The sequence below is a fragment of the Falco cherrug genome, chromosome 14, assembly GCF_023634085.1.
Source record: "Falco cherrug isolate bFalChe1 chromosome 14, bFalChe1.pri, whole genome shotgun sequence".
In the NCBI taxonomy this organism is placed as follows: domain Eukaryota; kingdom Metazoa; phylum Chordata; class Aves; order Falconiformes; family Falconidae; genus Falco; species Falco cherrug.
The window spans coordinates 17,462,638-17,480,993 of NC_073710.1; the positions used below are offsets into that span (position 1 = coordinate 17,462,638).

Consider the following 18,356-nt stretch of genomic DNA (forward strand, 5'->3'; position numbering starts at 1 on the left):
ACATTGCCCTGTAATGGACTTGTATTGCTGACATTTTGGAAAAGTTCAAGAGTCAGACTTTGAAATAGCCTGAAACCTAAATACAACGGCGTATGAATGAACACAAAGATGTGGAAACCAGACTTTGTCCTCTTAGAAATGAAAAATACCCAACTGCAGGTGTGTTTTACTAGCTGAAAATCACATTTCAGGAGTACACCAGGACCGTAACAACCACAGGCAGTCCATGATTGTCTCATAAGTTTACTTGCCTCCTGCCTTCCTTCAGCTGAAGGTGCCCTGGTATTTGTACACAGCCCGGTGAAGAAAGAACATACAGCAATGCAGATAGCAGAAGTTCTAGCACAGGATACATTCTGCTACCACCCTTTTTAATTACTATTTGCAGTTCAAGGCTGCACAGATTACCTCCACCCACACAAGGTAATTTGAACACTTTTATTTTGTATAACTATGTACTGACATGATGTTAACAGTTGCAATTTCAAGGAGTAAAATCCTTAGAATTGCAGTTACAGATCAAGCAGAAAAATCTTACAACTTTCCCTCTGGTTTCCTACAGTCACAGAATAGCTGAGCATTGAAAGGACCTCGGGAGGTCATTCAGTCCAACCTCCTTCTCAAAGAAGGGCTAATTTCAAAGTTAGATAAGGCAGCCCAGGGCCTTATCCAGGTGATTCTTGAAAATCTCCAATGCTGGAGATTCCACAGCCTCTCTGGGCATCTGCTCCAGCACTTAACCTCTCTCATTATGTTTGGTTTTTTCTTTCTGTCCAGTCAAAGTCACCCTTCTTGCAGCCTGTGACCATTGCCCCTCATCCTTTTGCTGTGCACCACCTAGAAAATTGGGCACATTCTCCCTATTACCACCTCATAGTTCCACTTTTAGACCCACCTTATGCTTCTCTTCCCTGGACTAAACAAACCTTTGTCCCTCAGCCCCTTCTTCCATGAGGTTCTCAGTCCCCCAGCCATCTTAATGGCTCAACAGCTATCACATCGTATCCCTTAGCATGTAGACAAACTGTACTGCTTTCCATCAACAAGGCTGAAAGGGTTGAAAATGATCCCTACGTAGCATAGTGACATCAGGTGCAAGGTCCCAGACTCTAAGTCAATTTAAAATTTGCATTAACCTCACTGAGGCCAGGTGCTCACCTAAGACATCTGCCCTTACTGCCAGAACAGAACTAAAATTCAGTTCAAGGGACTAATAGGGTGGAGACCACCTGACAAAGATTTCTGCATTATAGAGGAAAACAAAACAAAAACAGTGATAGGGAATTGGGCAGCCATTTTCACAGGGATACTTAGCTGACACATGCTCCGAAACTGTGTTATTAAAACTAGAACAGATAATTATATGTTTCATTAGCCAGAATTAGAATGAGAATGGACTGGTTTGTGCACAAAAAAAGTGTAACTCAGAGGCTGTCCAAGATAACAAAAAACAAACCAAGATTGTTATCCAATGATATCAATACCAATATTCTGCACTATGCCTTGTATGAAAAATTATCTGTATCATATACTTATAAACAGTATGTTGGATGAGCTTACAAGTAAACAAAATTCAGCTCTTATTTCCATACAGTAAGCTTAGATAGGCTTATGTGGTTTGGTCCCACTGTTTAACAATAGAGGGGAACACCGAGTGACACAAGTCAATGAGAATTACAGCTACAACTGACCAGAATGCCAAGCTGAAACAAAGACACAATTTCTGCTTTCAGGAAACTCTGAACCAGAAGTAACATGTTGCCAAGAGAGCAGATGAAGAAGTAAAATTAATGCACTATTACAGAACTAAAATAACCCAGCGTAAGACTAAGTGGTGAGAGGTGAGATGGGAGTAAGTCCTTCGGTTCCTACCGATACGTGCTCTACCTCCAGTTAAAGACTCCAGGCCAGAATTTCAGGCAAGGTGAATTGCTGCTGCTATACTGAAGTCATTACTTTAAATCCACTGAATTGTGGCTTTTAATATGCTCCAACTTGCTTTGCTCCAACCAGACTGTGAGGAAATCTGGATTTGAGTGAAAAGGTACAGACCTGATTCTCATCTCTACACAGGCTTTACAATCCCCGATTTTTCAAGAATGTATTTCGATTCACACTGATAAATGAATTAGTCTTTCAAATTAAAACTAGGCTTTTTCATTTGGTTCTTTTAACTTACACTCTAAGTCAGTTCATTTCGGTTTAAGAAAGCCCTATTGTGGAGGCTGTGGACCAGTCCATGCCTACCACAGGTGGGCTGGCTGCCATCTCATCTCTACGCTATATGCCATCTGATACACTCTGTTAGAGACACTAAAGAAAAGTTTAATGGTTCATTATTGGTAAATCAGTATTGCAAAGGGATTCAAATTTTTTAAGTCATTCTGGTGCAAAAACTAAATAGTGTTACATTCCTGACAATTCTGAAGTTGAGAATGGTTAATTTCTAAAAATAAAAATGAGAGTATAAAAATTAGAATAATGTCTAACACCAAGTTATTATCGTTTTGCAAGTTCTTTGTCAAAAAATGTGTAAGTATGCTTTTGAAGCACACTTTTCCTGGAAATAAATGCAATGCAAATACTAGGTCCCACAAGGCCTAGTTTATAGCCCTTACGCTAAAAAGTAGTCCTAAGGATTAGCATAGTTAAGTATGTACTATAATGTAGAGCCTGTTGTATATTCATTCACAGTGGGTATCATTCTTTTCTTAGAGACATTACCAAAGCCAGCAACAGCCCTTGTATGTAAATGGAGAGCTCCACTAGCTTGTATTTAAAGGCATCTATAATAACAAGTAATTAACATGCATGATACACTTACATATTTTTAAAATGCAGACTGTATGATAAGGCACTATATGACACATATTATTTCAAAACATAAAACATCTTAGCAAAATAAATAAATATCCTTTTAAAATTTAGCTCCCGTGCTCCTAAAGAAAACCCTTGTAAACACATACATCTTTAAAAAAGGGTGCCATTAGTAACTCTAGCTAACTCAGCACAGAAGGAATTTCTGAATGCCCACCAGAAAAAATTCATGCTGCTTCTCCCTGAACTAAAACTGGCTTTTCCCATTATGTCAAGATCTAAAAGCTCTTTGTTTTAAACTTCTGGGCAAAAAGTAGCTAATCCTTTACTAGTTCATAATAATATTTTGAGCTGTGTTATGATACTGAAACACAATATACATGCATTTTTTTTGAGTGAAATCTAACATAATTTGCCAGGGACCAAGAATCTTGTAACTGCAAAAGGAAGTCTCTCCTTAAAGAAGGTAATCAGAAAAAATGCCACAGGTAATCCAATTAATCGCTGGAGCCAGGGCCTGAGAGTTGCAGTATGGATTTCATACCTAACTCTGCAATTTGTCATGACCTTTAGAATCATCAAGTCGTAATATAGTTCAGTTTTCAGATCACCATGTTCAAGATACTAATAAATTTCTAGAAAGTATTTTGAAAATCTCATAAAAAATAAACTGATCAAATTTAGCTTTATGAAATTAATTTAAATATCCATTTAAACATAAACAAAAGGGTTTTTGCTGTAAGGGTGGTTGACCACTGGAACAGGTTGGAGAGGTTGTGGAATCTCCATCTTTGGAGATATTCAAAACCCAACTGGAGATGGCCAGGAGCAAATGCGCTCTAGATGGCAATGCTTTGAGCTGCAGGGTTGGACTAGATGATCTGCAGAGGTCTTCTCCAGACACCACCCTTCTGAGCTTTTCTAATAATTGTATGTTTTTAAAACACTTTCAGTGTATTCCAGGGTTTTAGCTTGTAAGCCCAGAAAAATAGACTTGGAGGCACTTTCCGGCTTCAGGCTCCCCATCCTCGCAAGTATTGACATTGTGTAATCCCTTCCACAGATGGATCAGGCTCCATATCACCTCTTACTAGTAAGGAATAATTCTTTTCGTTTTCTGAAACATTATGTGTCCTTGTGTAGTTTTGCAGTCATTGTTATAATCATGCAGTGGTGTTCCATTTCATCATGCAAACCTCGTGAGCAGCCTAGCTTTACAGAAGTGGTTTGTGAGCAGCAAATAGAGACATACAAGCTGAGTCCTTCATTAAAAGCCACAAAACATTAACATATAAAATTATACACCTAGGTGTTAAGACCCTGCATATTTGTGTACTTGTAGATATTGCTAGTTCGGTGCATTTTTACAGAGCACAGTTTCAGGGAAAAAAATCCATTAGCTTACTAATGTGCTGCAATATACTGTGATCACTCTGAATATTACATACACTCTTATGCGTAAACTCTACTGAATTAATCAGATGTCTTCCCTTAAGGTAATCTTTCAGTCAGCTAAATCTAACAGTGTTTTCTATCGTCTTGCTATTTATGGATTCTTCATAATGACTCTAATACATCTTGTCCAGATAGTACTAATAAAACGTATCCTGACTTCCTTTAATTGGCACTTTCAAGTTGGCAAGTTTCAAATCCCATGTTGCATTACAACTTGTATCGTTCTTAGGTGTTCACACACCGTCATTTGCTGCTTAACAGAAGAAACCACTTGAGCTATCCACTTCACACTTCTATTTCTACCCACATAAAAATAAGGCCACAAACCAGTCTCTTAATACTGGACTCTTACCTGATGTTCAAGATATACAGGAATATAAGACAATAATGTGTGCAATTTGCTCCTGCCTGATGTACATCATGATTTCCTAAATCTGTTGAAAATTCAGCTGTTGAGCCATCAATTTTGAAAGCTCTGTATACACAAGAGTTCCCATATGAAATTGACTTCTACATGATCTACGTTTTCCCGTTGTTTTTTTTTTTTTTTGCCTTAGTCAGAAAGTTCGCAAATCTTTCAGCAGGAATGTTTTGGCACCTTCCTATTATCTATGACAACATGTCAGGTGGAAAAATGGCATTTGCAAACAAGAGGGAGCAGAATATGGAAAGATGTTATTTTTGGTGTCATTGGGAGGTACTGTCAAAAGAATAAATGTGCTCAGTCAAAGACAAAGCTATCTTAATTTTCAACATAAGAAAAGACATAACGAAGATTAGCTTCAATCCCTGTTGCCAGACACAGTTCTAGTTTCATAAAATAAGATGGTGAATGATACAACTGTATAGCAAGAGGCAAAAGGAACCAGAAAAAGGAGAGATGAACAGGTGTGGAAGGCACCTAAATTCACAGAAGTTAAAAGAATACTTCCAATCATTGCCATGTTTTTTGAGTGAGGCCCTACATATATCATTTATGTTCCAGAACAAGTATGTGTCCTGGTAAAGCATTTTCTATAATGGCTGCTATGTGGCTGTGGTAATAATCCACAGAAAACATACCTTTGCTGACTCACACCAGAAACCAATTCTGAGCCACTTCTGTCTGATGCAAAGTCTTAGTCACTACCAGGTTTTCTTCAGTGACTGCTCTTTGGGAACACTGCTTGTACAATTTTAGGGAAACATTTTTTTGACAGTGAAGCCTCCTCTTGCAGGTTAACTTCTGTACTGGCCTTTTCTGCTTGTGGTGGTGTACACAATCTCTGTTTCCTTCTGTGACACACCATTCTGTGCTTTAATTTTTAAGGCAGATTTTCCTCCATCTCTCTTTCTCATGTGATCTCAGTCTGTTAAAATGACTGCAGTAAGTTGATCTTCATACTTGCATGGAGACCTGTTAAAAACAATAGATCACATGAATCAACTCACAAAATCACACCACACATTACACTTAATATGAAATATTTCCCATGGAAAGTAACTGACCAGCGAATATGTGCTAAGCAATGGGACTTCCTTATTTTCTAAGTCTAGATGAATAATGACAAGTATATACAACTACATCATATGGATTCCCATATGAAGTATTAACATACTGATGTCTTCCTCCATATATCTTAGTTGTCATCCATTTCTTCATGCATCCTTGGTCAAAGTTTCATTTTCCCCCTTCCCGAAATAAGGCAAAACTATATTTGCCATACTTAATAGAACAGAACAGAATCATGAAGTTGTAAGAAGTACAGATGATTTTCAGAACAGCTGCCACTTTCAACCCTAGAAAAGTTCTGTTCCATGGCATACGCTGGACACCAACAAACAAACATTTCTTTGTTTTTTATATATTATTGTTTCATTATACTGTGGTATTTCAGTTTCTATTTCAAAAGCTTCCTCTTGATGATAAGTAATTGCATGTTTTAAGATCCAAAGAAGGGTTTGGAGGAAGACATTAATTTAGCATCAGAATCAAGCAATCACAACTACTTGTTTGCTTTCAAAGACAGCGTGGCACAGAGTAAAGCATATTGGGCTTTTCCCAAGTCTACTTCTTCTTGCCACAAAACAATGTAAATTAATTCTTTTTAAAAAATGGCACCTTCCTATTTTCCTTTCATGTTCATTTATTCTCTAATTTTTAGATACTATATGTATGCTAAGGACATCCTCATCTTGTTTTGCAACTCCTAGTTGACTTACATCTTGGATAATTTCTCCGACAAGTTTCCTGGGGTATTTCAGTGCTCTCTGAGACCTAACAGGTGAGTATACAGACATCACAGCACCAAGCCCTAGGAAATCCATTATCCTGCCTATCACCCCGCCAGAACAGTGGCGTCATTAGTGACTCTCCTCTTCCTGCTGCAGCTCCGCACCATTTCCTGTCAACTCTCTCTTTATGAACACACTAAACCACTTTCTTTCATTTTTACCCTCACTGACTTTTTCCACGTTCTGGTCATCCTCCCTTCTTTGGTAAGGGATAGACATCTTGTTATTTTGTTCCCTGCTTTCACTTCCAGTTGCTGCTGCTGCTAAAATACTCTCTTTTGCCACTCATTTCACAGAGCCAAGGCTTTGCACAGCTTTCCCCTTGCATTCACCTTTAGTTCCTTGTCCTTCTCTCCTTCCTCTTACTCGTGCCTCATTTTCACCCTTTTCGCATTTAATTTTCATACCTTAGTAAAGGAATTCTCTCAATTTCTCCATCTACCAATTTACTCTCACCCGTCATTTAGCTTCCTCTTCAAGAGACAATGCAGTCTTTTACAGTGACTTTTCATAGAGCTTGCTGCCAAAATGCACTACTCAACTGTACACTCCTTGGGGGAACTGTATTATTGACTGTACAGTACCTACAGTAGTTGCATAGCACTGGACAGACTGACTAAACAATCAATAACAAATCAATGGTACAGCTATGACAACAGTATTTTAGCTCTCCGAAATATAATCGTTTCAATTTTAAGTTTCTTCAGTCTGAGAGATAATTCCTGTAATTAAAGTAGTGGAAACCAGAGCATCCACCAGACCAAAAGAAGTGTTCAAATGTGACGTATCACACTTGGAATGCCTCCCTTGCTTGCATTGCTCTCTTGGGATGGGAAATAGGAGAAGGCGGCAAAACAATAAGAGTAATGAATAATCACATATTTAGCAAAAACATTCAGTTTAGAGTTTGTAATTTGTACAAAAACTGGATTTTGCAGCAATTTCATTTCAAAGTGAAGATATTTCCATTTTCAAGGCAATTGCAATTGGAAAAATATGTATTTCCAGAAAATCTGTTATTGGAAACTTAAAAAAAAATGGTAGTAAGTTTAAATATTTCTATTTTTTCCAAAAGATTGAAAGGTATATCGCATGAATTTGTGAGTTACAACAGAGACCTGCTGGGCAAATGAAGGTCACTTCGATTTTTTAAAACATAAAACCTTGTTTTCTGCTAAATGACAGTGAAACACACAGAAACCACAATCAACTTTTCCTCGGTTTGACAATCACAAAAGTCCTCTTTCTGCTCCTCACTATTGACTCACACACCACTGCATCCCAAGAGACTGTGTACTCTAAAACAAGGAATGAGTAATCAGGAAAAAGATGTTTCCCCTCTTCAAAGTATTCACTAAAGCATTCACCCTTTCAAAACCTCCAAACTAATATTTGTTTGGGTTGTGAATCTTACAGCAACAATATTGACCATGTTAACATGATTTAAACACTTTACAATGCAAATGAAAATTCCTAAAATATAGATCAGGTCATGGAGATGTCTTCCAATATGGTGGAGGGTGGGTTGTTCTAATTTAAGCTGCCTGAGAGCAGGATAACAGCAAAGCCCAGAAAGAACAGTCAGATTATCAGACCTGTCTCAAAAGAAAGGACATATATTCTTCTACAGCTTGGGAAGGGATGTTTTCTAATTCATTCAAGGCACCTTTGGGAAGAGTTGATACTATGAAGAAAGCCAAGGGTTTCAGAGGAGGAGTGTTTTAGAATGCATCTGAAAAATGACTCACTGGTTTTCACTGTCTTTTTTTCACTGTTGTGGAAAGCAGCAAATTAGTAGGTGTAATAAAGCGAACTTTGAAGATAAATGTATTAAAATGTCTACTTATCGATGGCATATTCTGCTCAATGAGAACTCCAAAGAGCTGATTTGCTACTGTAAACAATAAAAGTCACTTTACAATAAGACAAAATAATTGATTTATGAAGAAGAAACCATGGGGTGTGATTATTAAGTAACGTTATTTCTTGGGAATTAAGAAATTTTTGCTGCACTAATTACTAAAATTGCTAAAGGCTTGGGTAGTTTACAGTATTTCTTAATCCTTTCAACATTTTACTCTTCAAATATCAAATCCCAACAATCCAAATATCGCTGGCAAATTGAAAAGCAGAGAACAACCCTCCAGTTACTTAAGATAAAAAAATAAAAAACAACAGTTACATTTTATGTAAGCAGAACGGCTTGTCCTTAGGAATTCAACATTATCACACCACCCAGCAGCCCACACAAACCATAAACATCTTTGGGCTCCAAACTACCATAGGATAGTTTTTATTGAACTGTAAGTCAATACTAAGCTGGTTAGCTGGCAAGCTCATAATCACTAGAGGTAATATTTACAGTTCAGGAGATGGGGTCAATCAAGAGCTGGATGTGCATGTGTTATTTCCTACTTTCATGATAAAAAGGGACAGTGTTCAAAATACCCAATATCGATATTTCAAACAGGAAACCTCTGAGTCAGAAGACTCTTCGGCCTCACTCCGCTCGGCCCGCACCAGGATTTTTGCCATAAATGAAATTTCAGAAATAATTCAGCACTTGATACCAGCGATATTCATTAACCATGCCAAGACTCACTGTATCACACTCAATAACCGGCTCCAACTTGCCCCTCAGGTAACAGTCTGGGCAGCGCCAAGTTCCATGTTAACACGGAGTGTGGTGTTACACAAAGGATGGAAATCAAGAGATGAAAAATGCCAACATGATGAAGACAAACGAAAGCCACCACCACGGCAAAGCCAGACTGCGCAGCACCCAGCATTACTCCCAGACTCCAGGGGAATGACGACCACTTGCCAGCCATGAGGGGAGAACACGGCGTCTAAAGGCCAGTAACAACTATGGCAGGCTGGCTGCGAAGCCAAGGTGGGAAGGGCTGGTCAGAGCAAACCCTAACGGCGCATTTCGTATCAAGAAAGAGTATCAAGAGAATGCTCAATGCTTCACTGGGAGAAACAAATCCTTCACAAACACGACTTGATATTCCAGCAGCCTCCAGAGAGCACAGCCCTTTGCTTCATGGTGGCTGTGGCGGCACGCTGAGGGCCCTTTGCCTCAAGACTCCATCATGGCCGGCGGGGAGAGGGGCTTCCTGTCACGATGAGCTGGTTTGTTTTCACTCATGGCCAAGTTGGTGGGAGAAAACCTTCTCAACCTGGGACCTCCTGGGCAGGAGCCGTTCGACAGTAACGGTGGCTAAAGGCAGGTGGGAGGTCTAGACGCTGCCCAGCTTACTTGGTGCCATCTTCACATGGTGCTGCTTGCTCAGGTAAGCCGCCATGCTGGGCCGTGAGGATGCCAGCGGCCATGGGGCGGCCCTTCTCCTCAGAGAAAAGGCCCAGAAGGCTCTAACGGGGTAATGGCTGACGGCTCCGCACCGCCCCGCATCCCACAGCCACTTCAACACGCCGCCCGCCCGCTGCCTCCCCATGAAGGCCAGGTGGCGGGAGGCCGGTGGCTTCCATTTCCTGGAGAGGGCTGGCTAATTTGCAAAATGGCTGCAAAGGGAGCGGGAGAGACCTTCCCTCGCCAGGCGGAGGGTGGGCACTGGCGGGGGCCAGAGGTGGCCCCGAAACCCACCACCTGCCCCGGGCTGCGCCTCCTCGGGGGGCTGGCGGCAGGCTTCCCGCCACCTCCACTTCCTCGGCGATGGCCATGGGGTGGGTGGGGCGGCCATGCGGCGCCGGGGGGGCGGGAAGGTGGCCGGCAGGGCCGCCCGAGGCCGGCGGCGGGGAGCCAGCCCCGCGCCCGCCTCTCCCCGCGGTGACCTTGGGCGGGCGGCGCGGCCCTCCCCGCCGCGCGGCCGCTCCTTCCCCCCTCCCCCCCCCTTTTTTTTTATATTTTATTATTATTATTATTATTTTATTTTTATTTATTTATTTTGGCCGCGGAAAGAGTTTGAAGCGCTCCCGGCTTGGAGCAGGGAAGGAGGGGGGGGCGAGGAGGCCGCCCTCCGAACGGCCCCGGGACTTTCCCTGCCGGAGGGCGTGAGGGGACCCGTCCCGGTGCCCGTCTGCCCCCCGGGGCGGGGAGGGTGGCGGCGGGAGGGCGGGGGGGCGCCGGCCCCGCCGCCGCGGGGGAGACGCGGCTCTCGGCGCTGTGCGCCCGAGCTGCTGCTGGTTACGCCAGCCCCGCCGCCTGCCTCTCTGCCTCTCCTCGCCTCTGATTCTGCGCACAGCCAGCCCCAAAGCCTGTCATTCTGCAAAACACAGTTTACTCAACAGAGAGAGCGAGTGGGGGAGCGGGAGAGGTGGAGAGAGGGAGACGGCGCGGAGGAGCTCAGTCCCGCAACCCAGCATGGCTTCAGGGGACCTTTACGAGGTAGCGGGGGGCCGCGGGGCGCCGCGGGGCGGGAGGGCGGCGGTGGGGTGCCGGCCGGGGCGCCGCGGAGGGCAGCGGTGGCGCCCCGGGGAGCCGCTCCGCGGAGCCTTTTTAGTTGCCGAAGAGCGGAGGAAATCGCCGAGGGAAGGGCTGGGGTGGGGGGAAAAGGGCTGGCGTGTGTGCCGGCGGGGGAGGGAGGGATGGAGCGGCTCCCCTCCCTTCCCTCTGCCTCTCTCTTTCTTTCTCTCTCTACTTTCCATCGGGCTTGATCTTAGCAGGCCTTGCAAGAGAGAAGGAGGAAGGAGTGAAGGAGAGCGAGAGTTAGCGGTAGGATGGGGAGGCGATCGCAGTGTGATGAGCCCGGAGAGTGGAGAAAGTCCAGGTAAAGTCATAGGCGCTCTGGACGTGCTGAATGTGCAGATTAGTGCGAAAAAATGCGCCTTAGCGCTGCCGGGAGGCGCAGGGATGGAGGCGGCTCTGCGCCCGCTGTGCAAAGTGCAGGAGCCGGCGCCAGGTTGCTTCACCTCGCGCCCGGGGGGCGGCGGGGGCGGCGGCCGGGCCGGGCCGGGCCGGGCCGGGAGCGGGGGGGCCGCGCTGCGCCCCGCCACCATGGCGGACGGCAAAGTTTGGCGGGGGCCGCGCTCCGGCGGGGCCGGCGGCCCGGGGTGCGAGGTGAGGCGGGCGCCGGCCCCCCGCAGCCCGGCGTGCTGCCGTGCCCCGGCCGCAGCGGCGGGGAGAGCGGCGATGCGGCGGGCGACGGCAGCCCGGGTTCCAGGTCGGGGGGGAGGGAGGGAGAAAGGAGCTGGCAGGCGGGCGGCGAGACCCAGCCAAATTTTGACCTCAGGCACCCAGTTCTAATGCCCGAACTGCGAACAAGTCTAGCCACTCTTGCCGTGCCAGGGCAGGAGGTGGGAGGGAGCAGAAATGAACAGTAAGAAGGACTGGACCCAGCCAGCCCCGGTAAGCAGAACCAGGGTGGCTGTCTACCATCCGGGATAAAAAAATGCCAAACACAACTGGCCATCCTGCGCTTCTTGGTCTGGAACATCTCCTCGGGCTCCGCGTTGCCTGGTGAAATGGCCAGTTGCATTGTGCTTGCCCAGAGCACACAGTTGGAGGGCTAGGGCAGAACCGTCGCTTTCCAGTTGGAACTGGGTGCCGATGATTAGGCACGGCACAACCATCGGGGTGTGCCTGGGTGTGGAGCTGCTGCTGCTGTTGGTTGGACATGGTTGGACTTACTCTCGGTTTGATGATCTTGATGATCAGCTGTAGGGTCTTACGTGCAAGAAGTGGAGGATCTGGCAGGTTGCACGTCGACAGTTTTTACTTTGTCGTGGTCTTTCAAAGTCTTTAACAAAGGTCGTAGATAAGCGATGATGTTGCGCTGTTAGGACTGTATTTTGCTGTGTGGGACACAGACCTCCACTGAAGTGAACGGCAGTTGCGCCTTCCTACGTTGTGTACATGATGATTTGAATAGTATCATTGACCTTTTTGCGATATCTGTCATTCATATTACTTTGCAACTGTAAGGATACTGCATGTCAGCTGTATTGCTGTTGCGACTCTGGAGTAACCAGTGGGACTTCCGTGAAGAACAACTTTGACCCAAAAAAGTTAGCAATACGATTTTGTATTAGTCATTTCTGGGATGCATAGGGGTTCTTTGTCTGCTGTTGTCCAGGTTTTCTTTAGATGTTTGGATTAGTTCTAGAAAGAAGTAAAACTAGTACCTCTTGGGCTAATGGTAGCCATGCTGGTTTAGCTCCTACTCATCATTTACAAATTCTACTTTTTTGTGATCTTTGTGTTACTATAAGATGACAATGTTTGGCAGTTGGATGTGGGCTGTGCGTTGAGTACTACTGCGCAGCATACAAGAGATGTTCCTCAAGTAGTAACCTGGCATGTAGCTGTTCTGTGAGAGAGCAGACTTACAACCCAGTTTGCAGCCAGTTTTAGGCCCAGTCACTTGGCAGGCATTTGCATGGATGAATGTGAATTGTTAGCGCTGCAGTTCAAAGCCTCTGAATCACTTCCTTTCTTTCTTAATCCATTCAAACTACTTTTGCTTATCATTGTAAAATATGGAAGAATTGTATCCACCAGAACAGGTAGGGGGAAGAAGGGTGGCTCTTCATTGCTTGCTGTGTGAGGTGTTTCGAATATGGCCTTCTCATGAGGCCGGTCGTGGTGTAAAATTTTCATCTGCATGTTGGACATGTTGGCAAAGAGTATGTGCAGGGCTTTGGTTATCAATCGTCTGCATTTTGCATCTCTACTGCAAAGTTCTCCATGACAGAGGTCAGAAGAAATGTCTAGAAAGCTGAAGAGGTTGTATGTCTAGTAGGTAGCAAGTGTGTAGATGGTAGCAGCTTCATTTAGAACACGGCTCAGCTTTGCTTTCCGGCTCTTTCCCATCCCAGAAAACCAACCGTATCAAAGGGACCTTTAGAAGGAAGCTCTTACAGCTCTGATGTCCCACACCAGTGAGCACGTCAGATGAAGCGCTTTATACTTTCAGAGCCGACACCTTTGTTCTTACTTGGATACGTCATTCCTTTTTGTCCTCCTGAACAAGTAAAACTTTATGCAGATGGCAGGATGGCCATTAAAAAGTTTCAGGATTTTAGCTTGAAATAGTTTGGGGCTGTTTGTGTAAATAAATAATTTGGGGCTTATTGTGACATTCCAAAGGTATACTACGCTCCTGATTCCCCTTTGACTCCATTAGTAATAACTGAGTCCTTCAAGGATTCTTACTGAACTTCAGTAGATAAGACAATAATTACCTCTGCAATTTGGAGTGTTTAATATTGGCTGCAAAATTATTTTTGTTAGAGCAAATCATGATCTAGGAGCCATGATAAAGCACATTTAAAAGTACAGTGTGTATTACCTACACTAACTACTCATGTTTTGGTGGCATTCAAGAAACTTAAGTATAAAATTGTAAGTTTTGGAAACAGATGTGCATATTTACCCTGTCAGTTCCTTCACTGACAGTCAAGTTATTTTAAAAGGCTTTTCAACCTTTTAAAGTCAATTAATTTATCTTTATATTGAAGCAAAATAAGATCACAGACAAAATAACCACAGCATTTGGTTAACTAGGTACCTTTTTCTATTTAGAAATGGCTTCTAATAATCTGAAATACCTCCTTTCTTTTAGGACTGTGAAACAGGTACCGATTTATTCTAGAAGCAAAAGAATATCCACTGGGAATTCTGTGTTTACTGGTAGTCAGTTCTAGATTTGTGTATTAGAACCAAGAGACTTTACATCAAAAGAGTTACTTCCATTATATGATAGAAGGTTGGTGTTAGTTTTGAAGGTTTTTTTTTAAGTAAATTTTTTTCCCTTTAACAGTAAGGAACACTTTATATATTTTAGTGTAATTCTCAGCCTATATAAAATACTAGTTTGGCTTTGCTTGACTTCCATGTGCTTATGACTTCAAATTTTTCTGAGTGGGTGAAAGAGTCATGGAATATTCCTTTTTTTTTTTTTTTTCTCATAAGAGGGAACCTGTTAAATATTAAAGAACTATGGTGCATATTCCTTAGAGATAACAAACTGAAAATAAAGGACTGGCAAAGGAGTGTTCACAGTGGCCTTCAGTAATTTTGTTATATACTCAAATACTCTGTTGGATGTGTTGATAGGAAATCCTCATTAATTTTGGTAACAAATATAAAGGGTAATGTATTTACTCTTAAATGCCAAGTTTGTGGATTCACATTAAAGTTGTTGTCTGCCATTTGAAGTAATATTTTGTATTTTCCATGCACAACTTAGTTCTCAAGTTATCTGAACCCAAATAGTTCTCTCACAAAAGCTCTGGTATTAAAAGTGTATGAGATGGCTTTAGAGGGGAGAAAAATTCAATATGAACAGTGTACCTAACTTTATTTTTCCTAGCACAGGGCATCCCATTGACTGCAATAAAATCCTCCTTTATTGATGAATATATGAATCAGTTATCAGTATCACAGAGATGCTCATGAAGCTGACTGATGCTTTTTTTTTATTTAATATTTTGGGGGTTTATATACAATGAACACAATTAGACATTCAGGAACGATGATGTTGACATCTAAAGTCTTATTTTAACATTGTGTCAGATTATATTACAACACCTTAGGTAAGTGATCTAAAGATTATAGCTAAATCTCTGGAGGGGACTGTCACATGCATGTAGTTCTGGATCACAATAATAAAATCAGTCTTTAAAACTCAGCAGTTTTTGCATTGAAGTGTTGCTCTTTGTGGAAAAGTGACATTTTAAAAAATGGCATCTTCTCACTGAAATGATACAATGCCCATGGATAGGAGGCTTGCTCACCATAGTGACAGGTTTCAATTAAATCTTAGTCTGTTTATGCAGCTGTGTAAGAATGAGCTACAGTTTATTTTAGCTCACGTAACCTACCAGAAAGATAATGTATTTCCAGATGAGTTACAACATCTCCCATTTATACCTGCACTCAGGTACCAGCAAAGTCAAAACTTGAAGATAATAATGGCGCTGTTTGGCCTGCCGAATCCTTATTACATGTGGAGACATGCAAATGGGAGAGAACATGACTGAACTTTTGGATGCTAGTTTTGGTTTGCAGATGCAGTTAAGAGAATCTTTGTTTTACAAAGTGAGGAAATGCATTTTTGAGCATTGTGGCTTTCCATCTTGCATCTCTTTCAATGAAGTCACTTTTTAGAAAAGACTTACTTAAACCTGCTTATTGAACTGGAAAGCAGAAATTATTTTTAAAGTATTTCACACATGTATCTTCTAAGACAGAGGTCACTTGCAAGAAGATGGTATGTCTAAGTAAACGTTTCCTATTTCTTAACTTAAATCAACCTCTATTGATATAACAGTTCCATGGTGAAGGAACAAAACTGATTTCACAAGCAGAAAATAGTGACTGGAAGGAGGATCTGGGGAATATAGAACAGAATTAAGCACCTACTCCTGTAGCATGGCAAGGCATGGATGCAATGCTGATTTCAGTAGTACCGGGCTTGTGCCCACCAGCTAAGCAGCTGGTCATCTGTAAGTAACATCTTCTTTATTTGGATTTTTTAGTGGAAAAGCTTTACTAACAGCTGTTTTGAAGAATCAACTATTTATCTATAAATGGTCGTTGATCTATTATCAAGATCAGTATTTAGAAGACACCTTATTTTGAGGACAGTTGACCTGTAAGCATATTACCCTTAGTCAGTAGAATCAAGAAGTCTGGTTGCTTGATGAAAGTTTTCAGGACTCTATTCTAAATGAGGTGTGATTTGCCACACAGACAATATTCTTCAATCCTAAACTGGGCAATCATCTGGACAATAGATTAAACTGAGATATAGACCGATATCAAAGAGTTAACCCCAGGACCCTTCTGCCCAGGTCTTTCTAGATTAGAGATACTGAGTGAGTTTCAAAAGTGTAACTGGATAACTCTGGCAATATTCATTATCTTGCTAAGAAATTCCAGTGTCCAGCCGCATATGGAACATTACAGTGCACATAATGACTGTCTTGTTTACCTACAACGTCACTCTGTTACCACGATTCCAACTTCCTCATTACATTGTAAACTCTTTGGCATTTGGGGGGATACTGAAAACCCATTGATTCTTATGGATGTAACAGTTTTGTTACAATCTTGATTGTTTTATCTGGATCAAGTGTAGTTTTACCTCAAGGTACATGTCATAAGCATAGTCCTGCTTGGAAGGGCTACTAAAAATATACTCTGTATCACACTTGAAGGCCTAAGCATTTGCGGTGAAGACTTTTCCACCACCAAAGACACTGAACTGAACATGCTTCCCTTTATTGTTCCAGGTTTAGTGTTCATGCCTATCCAAAGATTAAAATGACCTAAGTTTTTGTAACGCTTTCTGAATGACAAATACAGTGCTCTACTTTGGGCTGGTCTTTGATTCAAAATGAAAACCCAGCAATAAAGTCATTGTTTAGTAATTGTTTCTGAAAGCTAAAATATTTGGAGAGAGACAGTTCAAATAATGGCAAAATTTAAATGTGGTCTAATATTGAAAGAAATTGGCTAATTATTTTTTTAAAATCAATGGAGTAATTGTGATGGCCAGCTATGTTGTAAATAGCATTTCTTTGTCCATTCATTTGACTTTTAGCAGTATTACAGTTTCTTGGCTCTGTACATTTACATCAGTGCAATTCCTTTTTGTTGTTCCTCCTTTCCCATATATTTTTCAGACAATTTCTGCAGAACATTTTATGACACTGGCAAAAAAAATATTAATTAAATAGTTAACTGTTCCTTGAGATTAAACTATTAGAATATAATACATTAAACAATTTAAAGTGACATATTTGCAATGTAGGGGCAATTAGTAGTGAGGTATGTGAATGCTGGCTTGCTTTACAGTCATGCGAGTAAGAATATTCCATTTTTGACAAAAGGCAAATCATCCTTTTGGCGTGTTGAATAACAATGTCACACTCATTGTTATTATCAAAACTTTAGGCTGGTAATATTGCAAAGCTGAAGGGAAATACACTTCAATTGGTTTTCTTCTATTACATAGAGAAAATGTAGACTCCAATACTATTTCAATACTATCTCATTATGAGTCATAATATAAAATATTGTTGCAAATCTATTGGGTCTCTCAAAACTTTCACAATGTTTTGGATTTCACAATGTGTAGGAAAAAATTATTCTTGTTGCAGCTTACTAAAGAAGGTGAAATAGGTTGACTCCTGCAAAATTATACCAGTAGCATCATGATCAGTAATCTACAACAAAACACTAAACCAAAAACAGCGTGAACACATCTGTCAGAAAGACACTTTTCTTTGAAAATACCAGTTGCCCCACTTGGGCTGTGCTAGATTTCTCACAGACCAGCCAAAAAACTCACAGCCCATTCCTTCAGAGGGGCAAAACAGGAACAATGAGGATACTTTCTTCCATAAGGCACTTCATTTATTTAGATTTTGTGGGGTTTATGTGATATCATCTTACAATAATGTAATCATTAACATGTGCTCTGCACCCAGCGGATTAAGAAGGGATACAAGGGACTACACACCATGAAGTCTGAGTTCCATTGGATGCAAATCAGTAGCACCTATAAAAAGACACAGAATTAGAAGATATCTGTGAAAATGTCTTGGTTTTGAGAAGGGTTAACATGAATTTTCAGTGGAAAGGCACATCTCACAGAACTGTTAGTCACTATCTGGATAAGAATGGCTCTGCCTGGTGTAAATGGATTTTCAAAAAACCTTCTTATATGATCCCACAGGAGCAGCTGCTAATGAAACAAAGCAGTGGTCCAGAAGGTCGGGTCATCTCTTAGACTGCCTGGTTCACAGCAAGGAAGCAATGAAGGGTGGCTATGATAGAATTTCCAAACATCAGTACTGGGACCTGTGTTGTCATCAATTATTGGAAAATAATCACATTTATT

At 41.9% G+C, this 18,356-nt stretch overlaps 1 protein-coding gene and 1 long non-coding RNA gene across 5 annotated transcripts in view; one reads left to right on the top strand and one right to left on the bottom strand.

Moving 5' to 3' along the window:
- Positions 1–9,574: 9,574 nt before the first annotated feature.
- CDYL2 (chromodomain Y like 2) overlaps positions 9,575–18,356 on the top strand; it is a 62,038-nt gene continuing 53,256 nt past the window's right edge. Inside the window, exon 1 of one of the 3 annotated variants that reach the window (XM_055726622.1) lies at positions 9,575–9,842. In XM_055726622.1, coding sequence (XP_055582597.1) covers positions 9,825–9,842 — 18 coding nt within the window. In that variant the 5' untranslated portion in view covers positions 9,575–9,824. Of the gene's footprint in view, positions 9,843–10,445; positions 10,895–11,146; positions 11,277–18,356 lie in introns of those variants that run through there. The other 2 variants (XM_055726621.1, XM_027802951.2) reach the window with 2 other exon arrangements.
- LOC114015436 (uncharacterized) overlaps positions 14,634–18,356 on the bottom strand; it is a 95,989-nt gene continuing 92,266 nt past the window's right edge. For both annotated transcript variants that reach the window (XR_003559353.2, XR_003559354.2), the window contains one exon: positions 14,634–18,014. This is a non-coding gene — a long non-coding RNA (uncharacterized LOC114015436). The remainder of the gene's footprint in view (positions 18,015–18,356) is intronic.